At 42.5% G+C, this 13,545-nt stretch overlaps 1 protein-coding gene and 1 pseudogene across 2 annotated transcripts; both read left to right on the forward strand.

Moving 5' to 3' along the window:
* The first annotated feature begins 307 nt into the window (after positions 1 to 307).
* On the forward strand, positions 308 to 7,407 carry LOC121578086 (NCK-interacting protein with SH3 domain). 2 transcript variants are annotated; one of them, XM_041892187.2, is made up of 13 exons: positions 308 to 673; positions 1,869 to 1,981; positions 2,404 to 2,581; positions 2,708 to 2,783; positions 2,970 to 3,520; positions 3,790 to 3,960; positions 4,240 to 4,326; positions 4,556 to 4,694; positions 4,863 to 4,943; positions 5,102 to 5,230; positions 5,560 to 5,649; positions 5,776 to 5,948; positions 6,165 to 7,407. In XM_041892187.2, exons 1-13 carry the CDS (start codon positions 503 to 505, stop codon positions 6,381 to 6,383), a joined length of 2,178 nt encoding a protein of 725 aa, XP_041748121.1. In that variant the 5' UTR covers positions 308 to 502; the 3' UTR covers positions 6,384 to 7,407. The 2 variants fall into 2 exon arrangements, with proteins under 2 accessions (XP_041748121.1, XP_041748122.1); XM_041892188.2 differs by having other exon boundaries at positions 2,973 to 3,520.
* A 1,837-nt stretch (positions 7,408 to 9,244) lies between these two features.
* Positions 9,245 to 13,545, forward strand: part of LOC121578116 — a 45,422-nt pseudogene continuing 41,121 nt past the window's right edge.

Consider the following 13,545-nt stretch of genomic DNA (forward strand, 5'->3'; position numbering starts at 1 on the left):
AGCTGTGGTATATTGACCATATACCACAAACCCCCAATACATAATAAAGCACATAAAAAGTATCTATTTCTATTAATCTGGAAATAGTTTCCAATGATGGACATAATTATGGCCCTATATCTGATACACATGTGAAGCAAGCTTGCATTAAGAGTTGTCTATATATATATTGGATTTATATCGCAAACAAAACTGCAAGAAAAAGATTGGACAAGAACAAGCAGCTCTGCCATTGATTAATTCGCCTGAATACCAAAGGAGAGTGCCCGCCCGTGTGTTGTTCTGCGTGCGTGCGCGCCCCCTACTGTGGGACAAGCAAGAGTCGCAAGTTGGATTACATTGTAAATAGAAAGCAGGATAATCATTCGCCCATGTCGTAAATATACATTTCAAATTACCTTAGACTGAGTACATGTAATAATTAGCTAATTGTGTATTTGCTGAAACAGTCATATCGGTGTTTTTGAGGAATTACAAGGGATTTAAAGCAGAATAAATAGCTATGTATCGGTCTCTGTATGCCTTCCGATCTGCGGAGCCCAACTCGCTCCACTTCGGGGCGGGTGAGAGCTTTCTGATCCTGGAACGCAGCAACAAACACTGGTGGCTCGGCTCGCGCTGCAGTTCGGGCGAAACCGGCTACGTTCCCGCTTCTTACATCGAAAGGATTCAGGTAGGTTTAACCATGGTTTCTTAACATAACTTTATTGATTAGTGAAAGTGGAACGTGGATTTTGACAAGTAGGTCTTCCACGCTAGCTTGTTAGCATGATAAAAGAGAGTGGACCACAGTCAGTCAGAGAATGTAACGATCGGGGAGAGGTCCAATTGCTGCGTTGCATTCCAATAGACCTGATTTAAGCTACTTTTGTGACTTTCTTTCACGTGACAGTCCTCGGTGAACGGGAGACATGCTAGATAGAGACTGAGAACATTTTGCTCTGCTGCATTGCCTGTGTCCTTTGCTCAGTTTTTTCTATAGGCTTTTCGCTGCATATTAACAGTATTTTCCATATGCAACATGACACTGTTATATGTGGACGTTTACATGTAAACTAAAATATGTTTCCAGAATAAACCCAAATGGTCTAATCAGAGAGGCATGGCAAATTCGCAATGCCAGCTGGGTCTGTACCGCAGGGGTAGTTGGGACATAAGCCAAAAATGCATTAACAAATGTGGCGACGCATCTGTTATTTGTGTGTCACGCGTCTAAAATCTCGTGACTGATGATGAGATTAGAGTAAATACAGTACGTACATAGGATAAATTGATTTTAATCAGATAGCACCAATAAAAACTGTAATCTAATCTAATTTCTTATGCTTTCTATGGGGAGAGCTCAATTAGAAGAGCTATGCATAGTTTGTGACAACTCAGGCCTTTCAGATCAATGCCCGCATCCCATATTCCATACAGCTACACAGCTGGATTCTCCAATGCACTTTTATTTGTGTCAATGAGTTCTCAGTGTGAACTGCATGAGTGTGTTTTGCTGAAATTGTGTATTGTGTATCTGATTTTGTGAAATGAAACCACGCTGAAGCAGAGCGATATTCAGTCAGTGTGGATTCCACACTGTGCAGCAGGATTTGCTGTCTGACTGTGTCCTTGCCTAGGCCATGTAGGTGAGGTCAGGCTAGGTGTCTGCCTGTATCTGGACTGCGTTGGTTGGCGTGTTACTGTTCAGAGGGTTTGATTTAGGTTGGATAACCATGCTGTCCTAGTTTTTTCTGCCTGGAGTCCCATTTTGCCCTCCAGACAAATGTTTTGTTTGTTTTTGTTTCCTTGTTTCAAAATAATTAATGCTGATATTGAATATTTAACTCTCTCTCTATCTCTCTGCCCTCCTTTTCTCTCTGCCCCAGGCTCCAGAGCAGGATGAGGTTTTACAGTCTATCGACAGGGCCATCGAAGGGATCCATAACATGGCCATGAAGAATGGGGGCAAATACAACCTGGAGCAGCGAGACATGCTACAGTGAGTGCAACATGAATACACACACAGTCACATACTGATGTGTAGAATCCTCATGCAGCAGTTCCCTGATTGGTGCTGATTCCTGATCATCATAGGGTGGCAGGTAGCCTAGTGGTTAGAGCGAATACCCGAGCCGACAAGGTGAAAAATATGCCGATGTGCCCTTGAGCAAGGCACTTAACCCTAATTTGCTCCAGGGGTGCCGTAATACTATGGCTGACCCTGTAAAACAACACATTTCACTGCACCTATCTGGTGTATGTGACAATAAATACAAATAAATAAACCTGCATGGTTTCTCTCTGATCAGTTATCTTCATAGGCTGCATCTGAAATGACCCCCTATTCATTACATAGTAAGATGTAGTAAGATTAAATTACATTTCAGACATAGCCATTGACTCTCTTTGCGTCTGGAACAGGAAGTTGATCCATCACAGGAAGGAGACCCTGTCAAGGCGAAGTCCAACTCCATCCGGTCCTAAGCAGGGCCTGCCCTCCTCTACCAGCGAACTGTCCCTCAGCCACACCCCGCAACCACCCAATGGGATCAGCCGCACAATGTCAGAGAGTACCGACAATGTGCAGGGGCTTTACCAGGTATTGGATAGAGACTTGCATTCGTACGCACCTGAAGAAGAATACATGATAGTCCATTTTTTGAGAAGGCTGAGACATATAACTGATATCCTGATATTTACTCTGATTTAATGTTATCTCTTGCAGGTGCCTCCTCAGCCCCGTCGTGCAGCACCCATAACTCCACCCCCTCCTGAGAAACTAAGAGCCAGCCGACGCCCAGGTGACTCTCACCATCACCATGGAGACACACATCTTCTTTCCACACACACACTCACACATTCTCACACACACACACACACACACACACACACACACACACACACTACTCATGCCATCTACTGCAACTTCTACACTGACTCTATTCTCTCTCGCTCCTCCTTATTCTTCCTCATTCTCTCTTTCTCAGCAGAGTCATCCATTCCTCCTCCTCCTGGCCTCGCCCCTGCTGCAGGGACTGGCCTGTCCCCCTCTGTCAGCTCCGCCTCCCTGGACTCTGGTTCCTCCCACTCCGTGGTGTCCTCTGATGTCAGCCTTCCAAGCGTTGCCAGCACCCCGCCCCCAGTGCCAAGCCGTGTGAAGCCCCCGCCCCCTCCTCCAGACGACCTACCTCCCTCTGACCCCTCTCCCCAGCCAGCTCCCTCAAAGAAGGGCCCCACACCCCAACCTCAACCTCAGCCCACTCCCCCACCACAGCCCAGCACAGAGGACCAATCAGAAACCGACTGGCCTCTTGCCCCGCCCTCTGTCGCTGAAAGCCCCCCCGGCAGCCCCACTCACTCAGAGCCTGTCCCCGGGACAACAGGGGCAGAGCTTATTGAGCTGGTGAGGAGGAACACAGGCCTGAGTTACGATCTGTCTCGTGTAGCGGTGGGTGTGGTCGTGGGTCACCTGCAGACAACCTTACCTCAAGCCTCATCTGCCTTAGAGAAAGTCCTCCTCTCATTGGTAGAGAGCAAGGTCAGTTACATAACCGTCTAGTAGCAACTTACTTGCTCCAATACACAGTATTTCATGTTAGAAGTGTGTTATAACCTCAACCTTTAGAAAGTGAAGTTGTTATACGTGCACATTATACTTGTACATAACAGGAAAGTCTGCAAATTAAAATGCTCTTTATACTAACTATAACAGTGACAACGTTTCAATCCGATGTGGATCTTCGTCAGGTCAAACAGATTCCATTTGCACATAACATACCCCATAATAACCCCAACCTCTTCCTGTAGGATCAGAGTTCGGTGTTGCCACAAGGACAAGTGTGTCACGATGAACAGCGCCTGGAGGTCATCTTAGGCGACCTTGCCCGTCACATTGACGACTCTCAACAGCGCAGCTGGGCCCTTCACGAAGACCACTCTCTCATCGCATGTTACTTGGAGGAGCTGCTGAAGATACTGGTGAGATACGTGCACTCAGGGACAGTTGACTCAGGACTGGCATCTGGGTTGTATTCACTAGACGCCAAACAGAAGAAAACGGACCGAAACGGGAAGGGACTGCCTGAATGTGTCCAATAAGAAACGCTTGTCTTCCTTTTTAGTTGCAAAATGTTTTGCTACGGTGTGCACTAATGAATACAACCCTGGACAAAGAGATTCCTTGATAGATGTGATAGTATTACCACTGAGACTTTTGGTAACTGTTGAATCTAAGGAAGAGGGTGTTTGTGTCCCCAGACGGATGCAGATCCAGAGGTGTGTAAGAAGATGTGCAGGGTCAACCACTCGGAGCCAGTGCTGTCACTAGTGACCTATTACCAGATGGTAAGATATTCTACATGTCACTCACTACCAGATCCTTAACTCTGTGTTACCCTGTCATACTGTTTCCCACCCAAGAGGGCCACAATGTAAAAAAGCCTTCAGACTTATTTTTAAATATGTTGTTTGTGGTATGAATTAACTTAATTATCATAGATGAGTGATGTTTCACCGGCGTGTTGGAAACGCATAGTTGCATAGTAACGGTGTTACTTCCTTTGTCACTGTGCAGGAACACAGAGTGTCTCTACGCCTGCTGTTGCTCAAGGTGTTTGGGGCGATGTGTAGCCTGGACTCTACCCTCATCTCCACCCTCCTCAACTCCATCCTGCCCATGGAGCTGGCCAGAGACCTGCAGACAGACACACAGGGTGAGGAGGCCTCCTCTATCACTTCCTTTTCTCTCTCTCTCTCTTTTTTCTCTCTCACTGTGACCTTTGTCTCCTTCCTCATGTCTTTCTGTTTCAGTCTATTTTATTTAGCATCCCTTTATATCTCTTTCATGAATGTTTGTGTGTCTGTGTTTTATCTCTCCCCAGAACATCAGAAGATGTGTTACACAGCCTTGGTCCTGACTATGATCTTCTCTATGGGGGAGCAGGTGCCCTATCACCACTATGGTATGAGCAACATTAAATAGGACCACTATATTGCTTTAGAATCCTTACAAATTGCCATCACATTATCGATCAATATGTTCAAACTCAAAGGTGAAAATGTAACTCTCTCTATCTCTTTATTTTTCTCTCTCTCTCTCTGTTTATCTCTCCCTCCACAGAGCACTTAAATGCTAGTTTTGTTCAGTTCCTGCTAGATGTGGTTGAGGACGGTCTTCCCTCTGACCCCACAGAACAGCTCCCTGACCTCTGTGTCAACCTCATCCTGGCCTTTAACCTGCACCTCATAGGTGAGAGGACACAGGCTTTAGACAGAGCAAACACCTTTTATTTTACAGGGGTACTTCACTGCTCTTATTCATGATCTGCAGCTCCATACCAGTTCGACGTGAAAACAGTGATTTTCTATGTCCTGTATTTAATCAATATGAGGTTAAAAATTGGTGAAGGGGAATGTTCCCTATTGACTGCTTTATGTATTATGGCAAAGGGGACCCAAGCGTTCTTTTGAGAGTTTTAAATGACTTTTACTTTGTGTGTTTTACCTATGCGGTGTGGTATTTGTGGTAGTGTAAAGTGTATGTTGTTTCAAGGTTTGAATATTCTTTCTCTCTTTCAGTGCCCAGCAGCAACGTGATAATGCAGACTGTGGTCAAGAAGAATGTGAAGATCTTCTCTGAGAAAATAGTGCTTCTACTAAACAGAGGAGGCGAGACACACCTTTGTTTACATGGGTTTTATTCAATACAATACAGTTTGAATCCATTCTCAGTCCTTTTTCACTTTCCTCTCTCTGTCTACATACTCTTACTTGTTATTTCTCTCCTCTCTCCAGATGACCCTGTGTGTGTCTTTAAACATGCTCCCCCTGCCCCACATTCAGTACTTAAGTTCCTGCAGGATGTCTTTGCCAGCCGAGACTCTTCAGACATCTTCTACCGCACGGATATGATGGTGATGATAGACATCGCTGTTCGATGCATCTCTGACCTCTCACCTGGGGACAAGGTGACACTGATATGCACGCACACACACACACACACACACACCTCTTCCCATTGGCCAGACAGCCTGGGACCTAAGCATGGCTGAGTCTTATGTTTGGCTTGATAAATGCATCCTCAAAAGGAAAGTGAACGTGAACTGTATAATGACTGTGCTTGCTAATGGCCTCACATTCTCTTCAGCTCTTTCTCTCTCTCTCTCTCGTTTCCCTCCCTCCAGTTGAGGATGGAGTACCTCTCCCTCATGCACTCCATCATGCGCTCCACAGACTACCTGGAGCACCGGCACCGCCTCTCCGACCTGCAGGGCGCACTGCAAAGAATTCTGGGAGAAGAGGACGACTCAGGAGTGGACGAGGGCGGGGCCACAGCCAAACAGATGGATAAGCTAATAGTGCAGGAGATCTACAAGGAATTCCCTCAGATCAGCGAGAGCTAGGAGGACTGAATATGAATATGACAGTGGTGATATGCACTCATCCAGTAGTCTGCTCCTTTATACTGAGGGATGGTACTGTGGAACTTCCTAGGATTAAGAAAGGACTGTAGTCAGCTACTTAGTTTCTGAGATAACATACTGTTACACTTGACTTGAACCCTCCATCATAAGGGCTATACAACACTTTTACAATCATGAGATAAGAGATGTCATTAACACCAGCTGTCATGGCTGTTTATTACATCTGTTATGTAATGATTATGACAATGTTATGTAGCGGTTATGTAGGCCTTATGAGTCCTAGGGCTGGCACAAATATCCTACATTCATGTAACCGACAAATTATGGACAATAACCGTGAACTTAAAAAAATAACCGTCATAATCGTTTTAATGCATTCATTTAAGGAGAAGGGGCGATTCAACTTCATATTTTTGTAGATATAGTTCACCTAATAGCAGTTTTTAATTTTTACATGGAGTGGGTAAAGTTGGTAATCCTTTTACGAGCAGAACGTAATGGCCGGAAGGAGAAGCTTTATTTCCAGAAGTTCCAAGCAGTCAAAACCATTCGTTTTTTTAACAGGAATGTCACCAAAGCTGTGTTGTATTCATTAGGTATGTCGTAACTTATTTTCAAAGATGCTTTATGATTCGTTACAAGCTCAAAACATTTTTCAACAAAAATTACAAATATGACAATAACCGTGGACATTTGCATGGCAATTAATCGTTACCTAAAAGTACATAATCGTCACAACCTTACTTATGACGGAGGGTTCTTGATTGTGTTACCCAGCAACACTCCCTTGTGCTCCAAATGTGATCCCTTGTACTGAGGGGCCAGACTACAGTGTTTTACGTAGGGCCTTGTAACCCTGGTACTAGTGTACTGTATTCTGTAGATCAGTGGTTCTCAACCCTGGTCCTCCTAGGGACCCCAAGGGTTGCACATTTTAGTTTTTGCCCTAGCACTACACAGCTGATTCAAGTGATCAACTCATCATCAAGGTTTGATTATTTTAATCAGGTGTGTAGTACTAAGGAAAAAACTAAAATATGCACTATTTTGGTCCCCAGGACCAGGATTGAGAACCACTGCTGTAGATGACTTCTTTCTTTGTCTATCCATATGTCTTTATCACTCATTCTTATTCGTCACCACATGGCATGGCCTCACAGTATGTTACTAAGACAGTTCAATGAAATGAAAAGACAAATAGGCTAATACACTGACAACAAAACATTCTGGGCTGGTTTCCTGAACACGGATTAAGCCTAGTTCTGGACTAAAAAGAATGCTCAGTGGAGAATCTCCATTGACTAGGCTTAATCTGTGTCTGGAAAATCAACCCTCTCTCAACAAGACATTCTAGGCTTTGAGGTTAGTTTAAAACTCACTATTTATTGCAATGGCAATGCTGCTACGTGGTGAGCCTCACTTTACTTAATATCTATGGCTGTGATTGTCTGACTGAGCACTATTTGTTACCTTGCTTTCTGCCCTACACTTGATCTACAGTAACCTCCTCTTTAGGCATGGCTAACCTATGACATGCTCTAAATTCTTCCCAACCAGACCGCTCCTACTCTGCTCTGCTGCTTGTGCTGTAGATGGAACGTAACAGTACTGTAATAACAAGGCCGTACCAAGTAACAACAAGCTGTAACACGTCGCTTCTACATACTAAGCCTTGACTAACTTCCTATATGGCTATGGCTCTGTGAAAGGGAATGGTGTTTCCACTGGTAGTTATTTATTAGTACGAAATAATAAGGGATTGATATGTTTCGATTGTTCAGTATTACTTCAACTGCAGTCTGGGGTTAACTAAGTGATTTGTCACCAAACGCGATTGATTGCTTTTCCTTGATCATTTTGGTACGAAATCTATCTATCAGTTATCAGTACCGTCCTTAAGATGGCACTCCACTCTGCCCCCTATTATATAATTCAACCCCTTACTATAGTACCCCTGAGAATCACTACAAGACACAAAGGGCATCTTCTTAGTTTCCACAAGTTTTGCACGACACACACATCCAGTTTTTTCACATTGCAACTCTCACTCTCTTAGTGACTTCTAAGTCACTGTCTCCCACTCTATCAAAGCTTTTTCTCCCTTGTATCATAGGTTATTTTTACACGGCTCTGTTAGAGCAAATAGGGGAAGCGTTTCTGTGGCAAAATGTTCTAATGGCCATCATGATACACATATACTGTACCGTTTAACACACACTTAAAAGGAAGTGTTTACTTATTTAAAAATGGGATATAGCAGAGTGTACTCTGTGACATATGTGTTTTTATTATCCTGTGTTCATGCATAAAGCTATGCATGTGTGTGAGTGTCTACATACGGTTTGTGTATATTTTTGTAAGTGTGTGAGCAGGTGTATGTGTATGGTTTCCTGTTGTTTTGTCATTGTCCCTGTATGTTTGCACCACCTTTGCCCCTTAAAGCCACTACTGTGTTATAGTAATAAAACCAATTGAACTATTTCCCCAATTAAATATATTTGAAATGGTTGTTCAGAGAGAGGCGATGGTAAGAAAGTGTATTTTCTTAATGTTTACAATCAACTAATAAACAAACATCTCAATGAATGGTGGTCCAGTTTTGTTTGTGTGTGTGTGTGCTGTACTTGTTTTGGATTTAAATAAAACAAGATTTGTTTTAGGGAGGGGCATCCTTAGCAATACCAAGTATTTGAATTTGAAATAGTATTTGTAGAAGTATGTCCAAGAAGTGCATACAAATGATTACTGTAGTGTAGGCTTACAAATAATATGGAGAGTTGATAGTCGGACACTAAATTGAAGAGGGACCAAAGCATATGTGTAACTGCTTACTCGGTCCGGGCACATATCTGGGTGAAAGGTCCGCACTGGATAACACGACGGTGGATGTCAAGAAAATATAGCTACCTCTCATTTGAATCGATAGTGGTAACGACGCAACATTTTGTGTGTTTCTTTTCTTGTTAGCTAGCTGTCTTTTCTTGAACAGAAACCATGTCTAAACAGCAGGCGATAAGCCCAGGGAAGAACTTCTTCGCTGGGGGCTTTGGTGGTGTCTGCTTGGTCTTCGCTGGACATCCACTTGATACCATAAAAGTAATTATTTATTTCTCGCAAAGTAACTCATTGCTCATCTAGCTAGCTAGCTAAGTTAATAACAAAGTAGCTAACTGCTATTATATTGCCTCCTGTGCTTGCCTCGCGAGACTAACTTTCATTGGTCTCTGCTGCTTGCAGCATTCCTAGGAAAGTAATCAATACAAATGTATCTTTAGAGATGTATAATTGGTTACTGGATGTTAGTGTCGTTGTTCTTTAAATTTGATAGAACTCATGACATGGACTGTCAGTTGACACAATGAGCGCTTCACTGAGCTGTAGTGTTGTGCAGTTTGCGAACGATTCGTTATTTTTGAGCGACTTTTTACTGACTCGAGAGTCATGATTCGTTTTTTCCGAGTGACTCCTTCATTTTAGTCCTTCATTCTACCTGCTGGCCCAACCTGGTGTCAGAGCATTTCGTATTATTATGTACTTAAATCTGGAACCAAATGTTACGTTTCGTATGGTATGTATTACTTTGTGGCTGTCCATCACCCATTTCGTATGATATGTTGAGAATTACAATTCATATTATATGTTACGAATTTGCAAAATGCATGATATTAGCTAGCTGGCTAACGTTAGCTAGGCTAGGGGTTACAGTTAAGTTTAGGAGGTAGGTTAAAGGGTTAGTGGAAGGGTTAGTTAACATGCTAAGTAGTTGCAAAGTAGATACAAAAGTTGTTAGTACTGGAAAAGTTGCTAATTAACTAAAATGCTAAAGTTGTCCGTGATGAAATTTGAACTCGCAACCTTTGGGTTGCTAGACGCTCACGTTATACGCCCCCACCCACCCACCCACCCAACAACCCACCCAACAACCCTCCCAACAAAATGCTCCTGTAAGTCGCTCTGGATAAGAGCGTCTGCTAAATGACTAAAATGTAAATGTAAATAACAACCCTACTTTTGCCTTAAGTAACCATCTGTTATATCATACTATACAGAACAACAATATAAACACAACATGTAAAGTGTTGGCCACATGTTTCATGAGCTGAAATAAAAGATCCCAGAAATGTCTCTAAAATTTTGTTTAAATCCCTATTGGTGAGCATTTCTCCTTTGCCAAGATAATCTGTCCACCTGACAGGTGTGGCATGTCAACAAGCTTATTAAACAGCATGGTCATTACACAGGTGCACCTTGTGCTGGGGACAATAAAAAGCCACTCTAAAATGTGCAGTTTTGTCACACAACACAATGCCACAGATGTCTCAAGTTTTCAGGGAGCATGCAATTGGCATGCTGACTGCAGGAATGTCCACCAGAGCTGTTGCCAGAGAATTTAATGTTAATTTCTCTACCATAAGCTGCCTCCAACGTAGTTTTAGAGAATTTGGCAGTACGTCCAACCGGCCTCAAAACCGTAGACCACCTGTAACGACGCCAGCCCAGGACCTCCACATCCGGCTTCTTCACCTGCGGAATCGTCTGAGACCAGCCACCTGGACAGCTGATGAAACTGAGGAGTATTTCTGTCTGTAATAAAGCCCTTTTGTGGGGATAAACTCATTCTGATTGGCTGGGCCTTGCTCCCCAGTGGGTGGGCCTATGCCCTCCCAGGTGCACCCTTGGTTGGGCCCCTGCCCAGCCATGTGAAATTCATAGATTAGGGCCTCATTTATTTATTTCAATTGACTGATTTCCTTATATGAATTGTAACTCAGTAAAGTCGTTGAAGTTGTTGCATGTTGTGTTTATATTTTTGTACAGTATAATTTCAACTTCCTGGATTTACATTTACTATGTTACGTCTAGTCTATGCGACCAGGCTGTCTGGCCGCAATCAATTCTACAGCAGGATTAATAATTCTCTAGAGTCTAAAACAATTGGGGGTGGGGGTTATAAAATGAAATATGGAATTGTTTTAAGATGGTCATACCATGGATAATTTAGCTATTTGGTTTGGAATTTTAGGACCCCTTTAGGTATGAAAAATTTAAAAAATGATTTGTTAAATATAGAATTGAGCTTTTAGTACAAAATCCAATAGACACACATTGAATAACACGTTCATAAATGGCAAAAAAGACAGTCAAAAAAGAAATCATAAAGAATAAGGTTTTGACGAGTCTGTCCTATATCTAGGAGATATAAGAAAGCTCAGGAAATATATATATATACAGTTGAAGTTGGAAGTTTACATACACTTAGGTTGGAGTCATTAAAACTCGTTTTTCAACCACTCCACACATTTCTTGTTAACAAACTATAGTTTTGGCAAGTCGGTTAGGACGTCTACTTTGTGCATGACACAAGTAATTTTTCCAACAATTGTTTACAGACAGATTATTTCACTTATAATTCGCTGTATCAAAATTCCAGTGTGTCAGAAGTTTACATACATTAAGTTGACTCTGCCTTTAAACAGCTTAGAAAATTCCAGAAAATGATGTCATGGCTTTAGAAGCTTCTGATAGGCTAATTGACATCATTTGAGTCAATTGGAGGTGTACCTGTGGATGTATTTCAAGGCCTACCTTCAAACTCAGTACCTCTTTGCTTGACATCATCGGAAAATCAAAAGAAATCAGCCAAGACCTCAGAAAAAAAATTGTAGACCTCCACAAGACTGGTTCATCCTTGGGAGCAATTTCCAAATGCCTGAAGGTACCACGTTCATCTGTACAAACAATAGTACGCAAGTATAAACACCATGGGACCACGCAGCCGTCATACCGCTCAGGAAGGAGACGCGTTCTGTCTCCTAGAGATGAACGTACTTTGGTGCGAAAAGTGCAACTCAATCCCAGAACAACAGCAAAGGACCTTGTGAAGATGCTGGAGGAAACAGGTACAAAAGTATCTATATCCACAGTAAAACAAGTCCTATATCGACATAACCTGAAAGGCCGCTCAGCAAGGAAGAAGCCACTGCTCCAAAACTGCCATAAAAAAGCCAGACTACGGTTTGCAACTGCACATGGGGACAAAGATCGTACTTTTTGGAGAAATGTCCTCTGGTCTGATGAAACAAAAATAGAACTGTTTGGCCATAATGACCATCGTTATGTTTGGAGGAAAAAGGGGAAAGCTTGCAAGCCGAAGAACAACATCCCAACCGTGAAGCACGGGGGTGGCAGCATCATGCTGTGGGGGTGCTTTGCTGCAGGAGGGACTGGTGCATTTCACAAAATAGATAGCATCATGAGGAAGGAAAATTATGTGGATATATTGAAGCAACATCTCAAGACATCAGTGAGGAAGTTAAATCTTGGTCGCAAATGGGTCTTCCAAATGGACAATGACCCAAAGTGTACTTCCAAAGTTGTGGCAAAATGGCTTAAGGACAACAAAGTCAAGGTATTGGAGTGGCCATCACAAAGCCCTGACCTCAATCCTATAGAACATTTGTGGGCAGAACTGAAAAAGCGTGTGCGAGCAAGGAGGCCTACAAACCTGACTCAGTTACACCAGCTCTGTCAGGAGGAATGGGCCAAAATTCACCCAACTTATTGTGGGAAGCTTGTGGAAGGCTACCCAAAACGTTTGACCCAAGTTAAACAATTTAAAGGCAATGCTACCAAATACTAATTGAGTGTATGTTGACTCAAATTATGTAAATTAGCCTATCAGAAGCTTCTAAAGCCATGACATCATTTTCTGGAATTTCCCAAGCTGTTTAAAGGCACAGTCAACTTAGTGTATGTAAACTTCTGACCCACTGGAATTGTGATACAGTGAATTATAAGTGAAATAATCTGTCTGTAAACAATTGTTGGAAAAATTACTTGTGTCATGAACAAAGTAGATGTCCTAAACGACTTTTCAAAACTATACTTTGTTAACAAGGCATTTGTGGAGTGGTTGAAAAATGAGTTTTAATGACTCCAACCTAAGTGTATGTAAACTTCCGACTGTATATGTATATATATATATATATATATATATATATATTTGCAAGAGAAAAAAATACATATGGGGGATTGGAAGTGATGCAGACAATTACATTGATGGAAGTTACAATCTATCTGCAATATTAAAGCTGATCAAACAAAAACAGAGTTACCTCTGCTGCAGAGGATTAGTTCATTA

This window comes from Coregonus clupeaformis, chromosome 12, assembly GCF_020615455.1.
Source record: "Coregonus clupeaformis isolate EN_2021a chromosome 12, ASM2061545v1, whole genome shotgun sequence".
NCBI classification, from domain to species: Eukaryota; Metazoa; Chordata; class Actinopteri; order Salmoniformes; family Salmonidae; genus Coregonus; species Coregonus clupeaformis.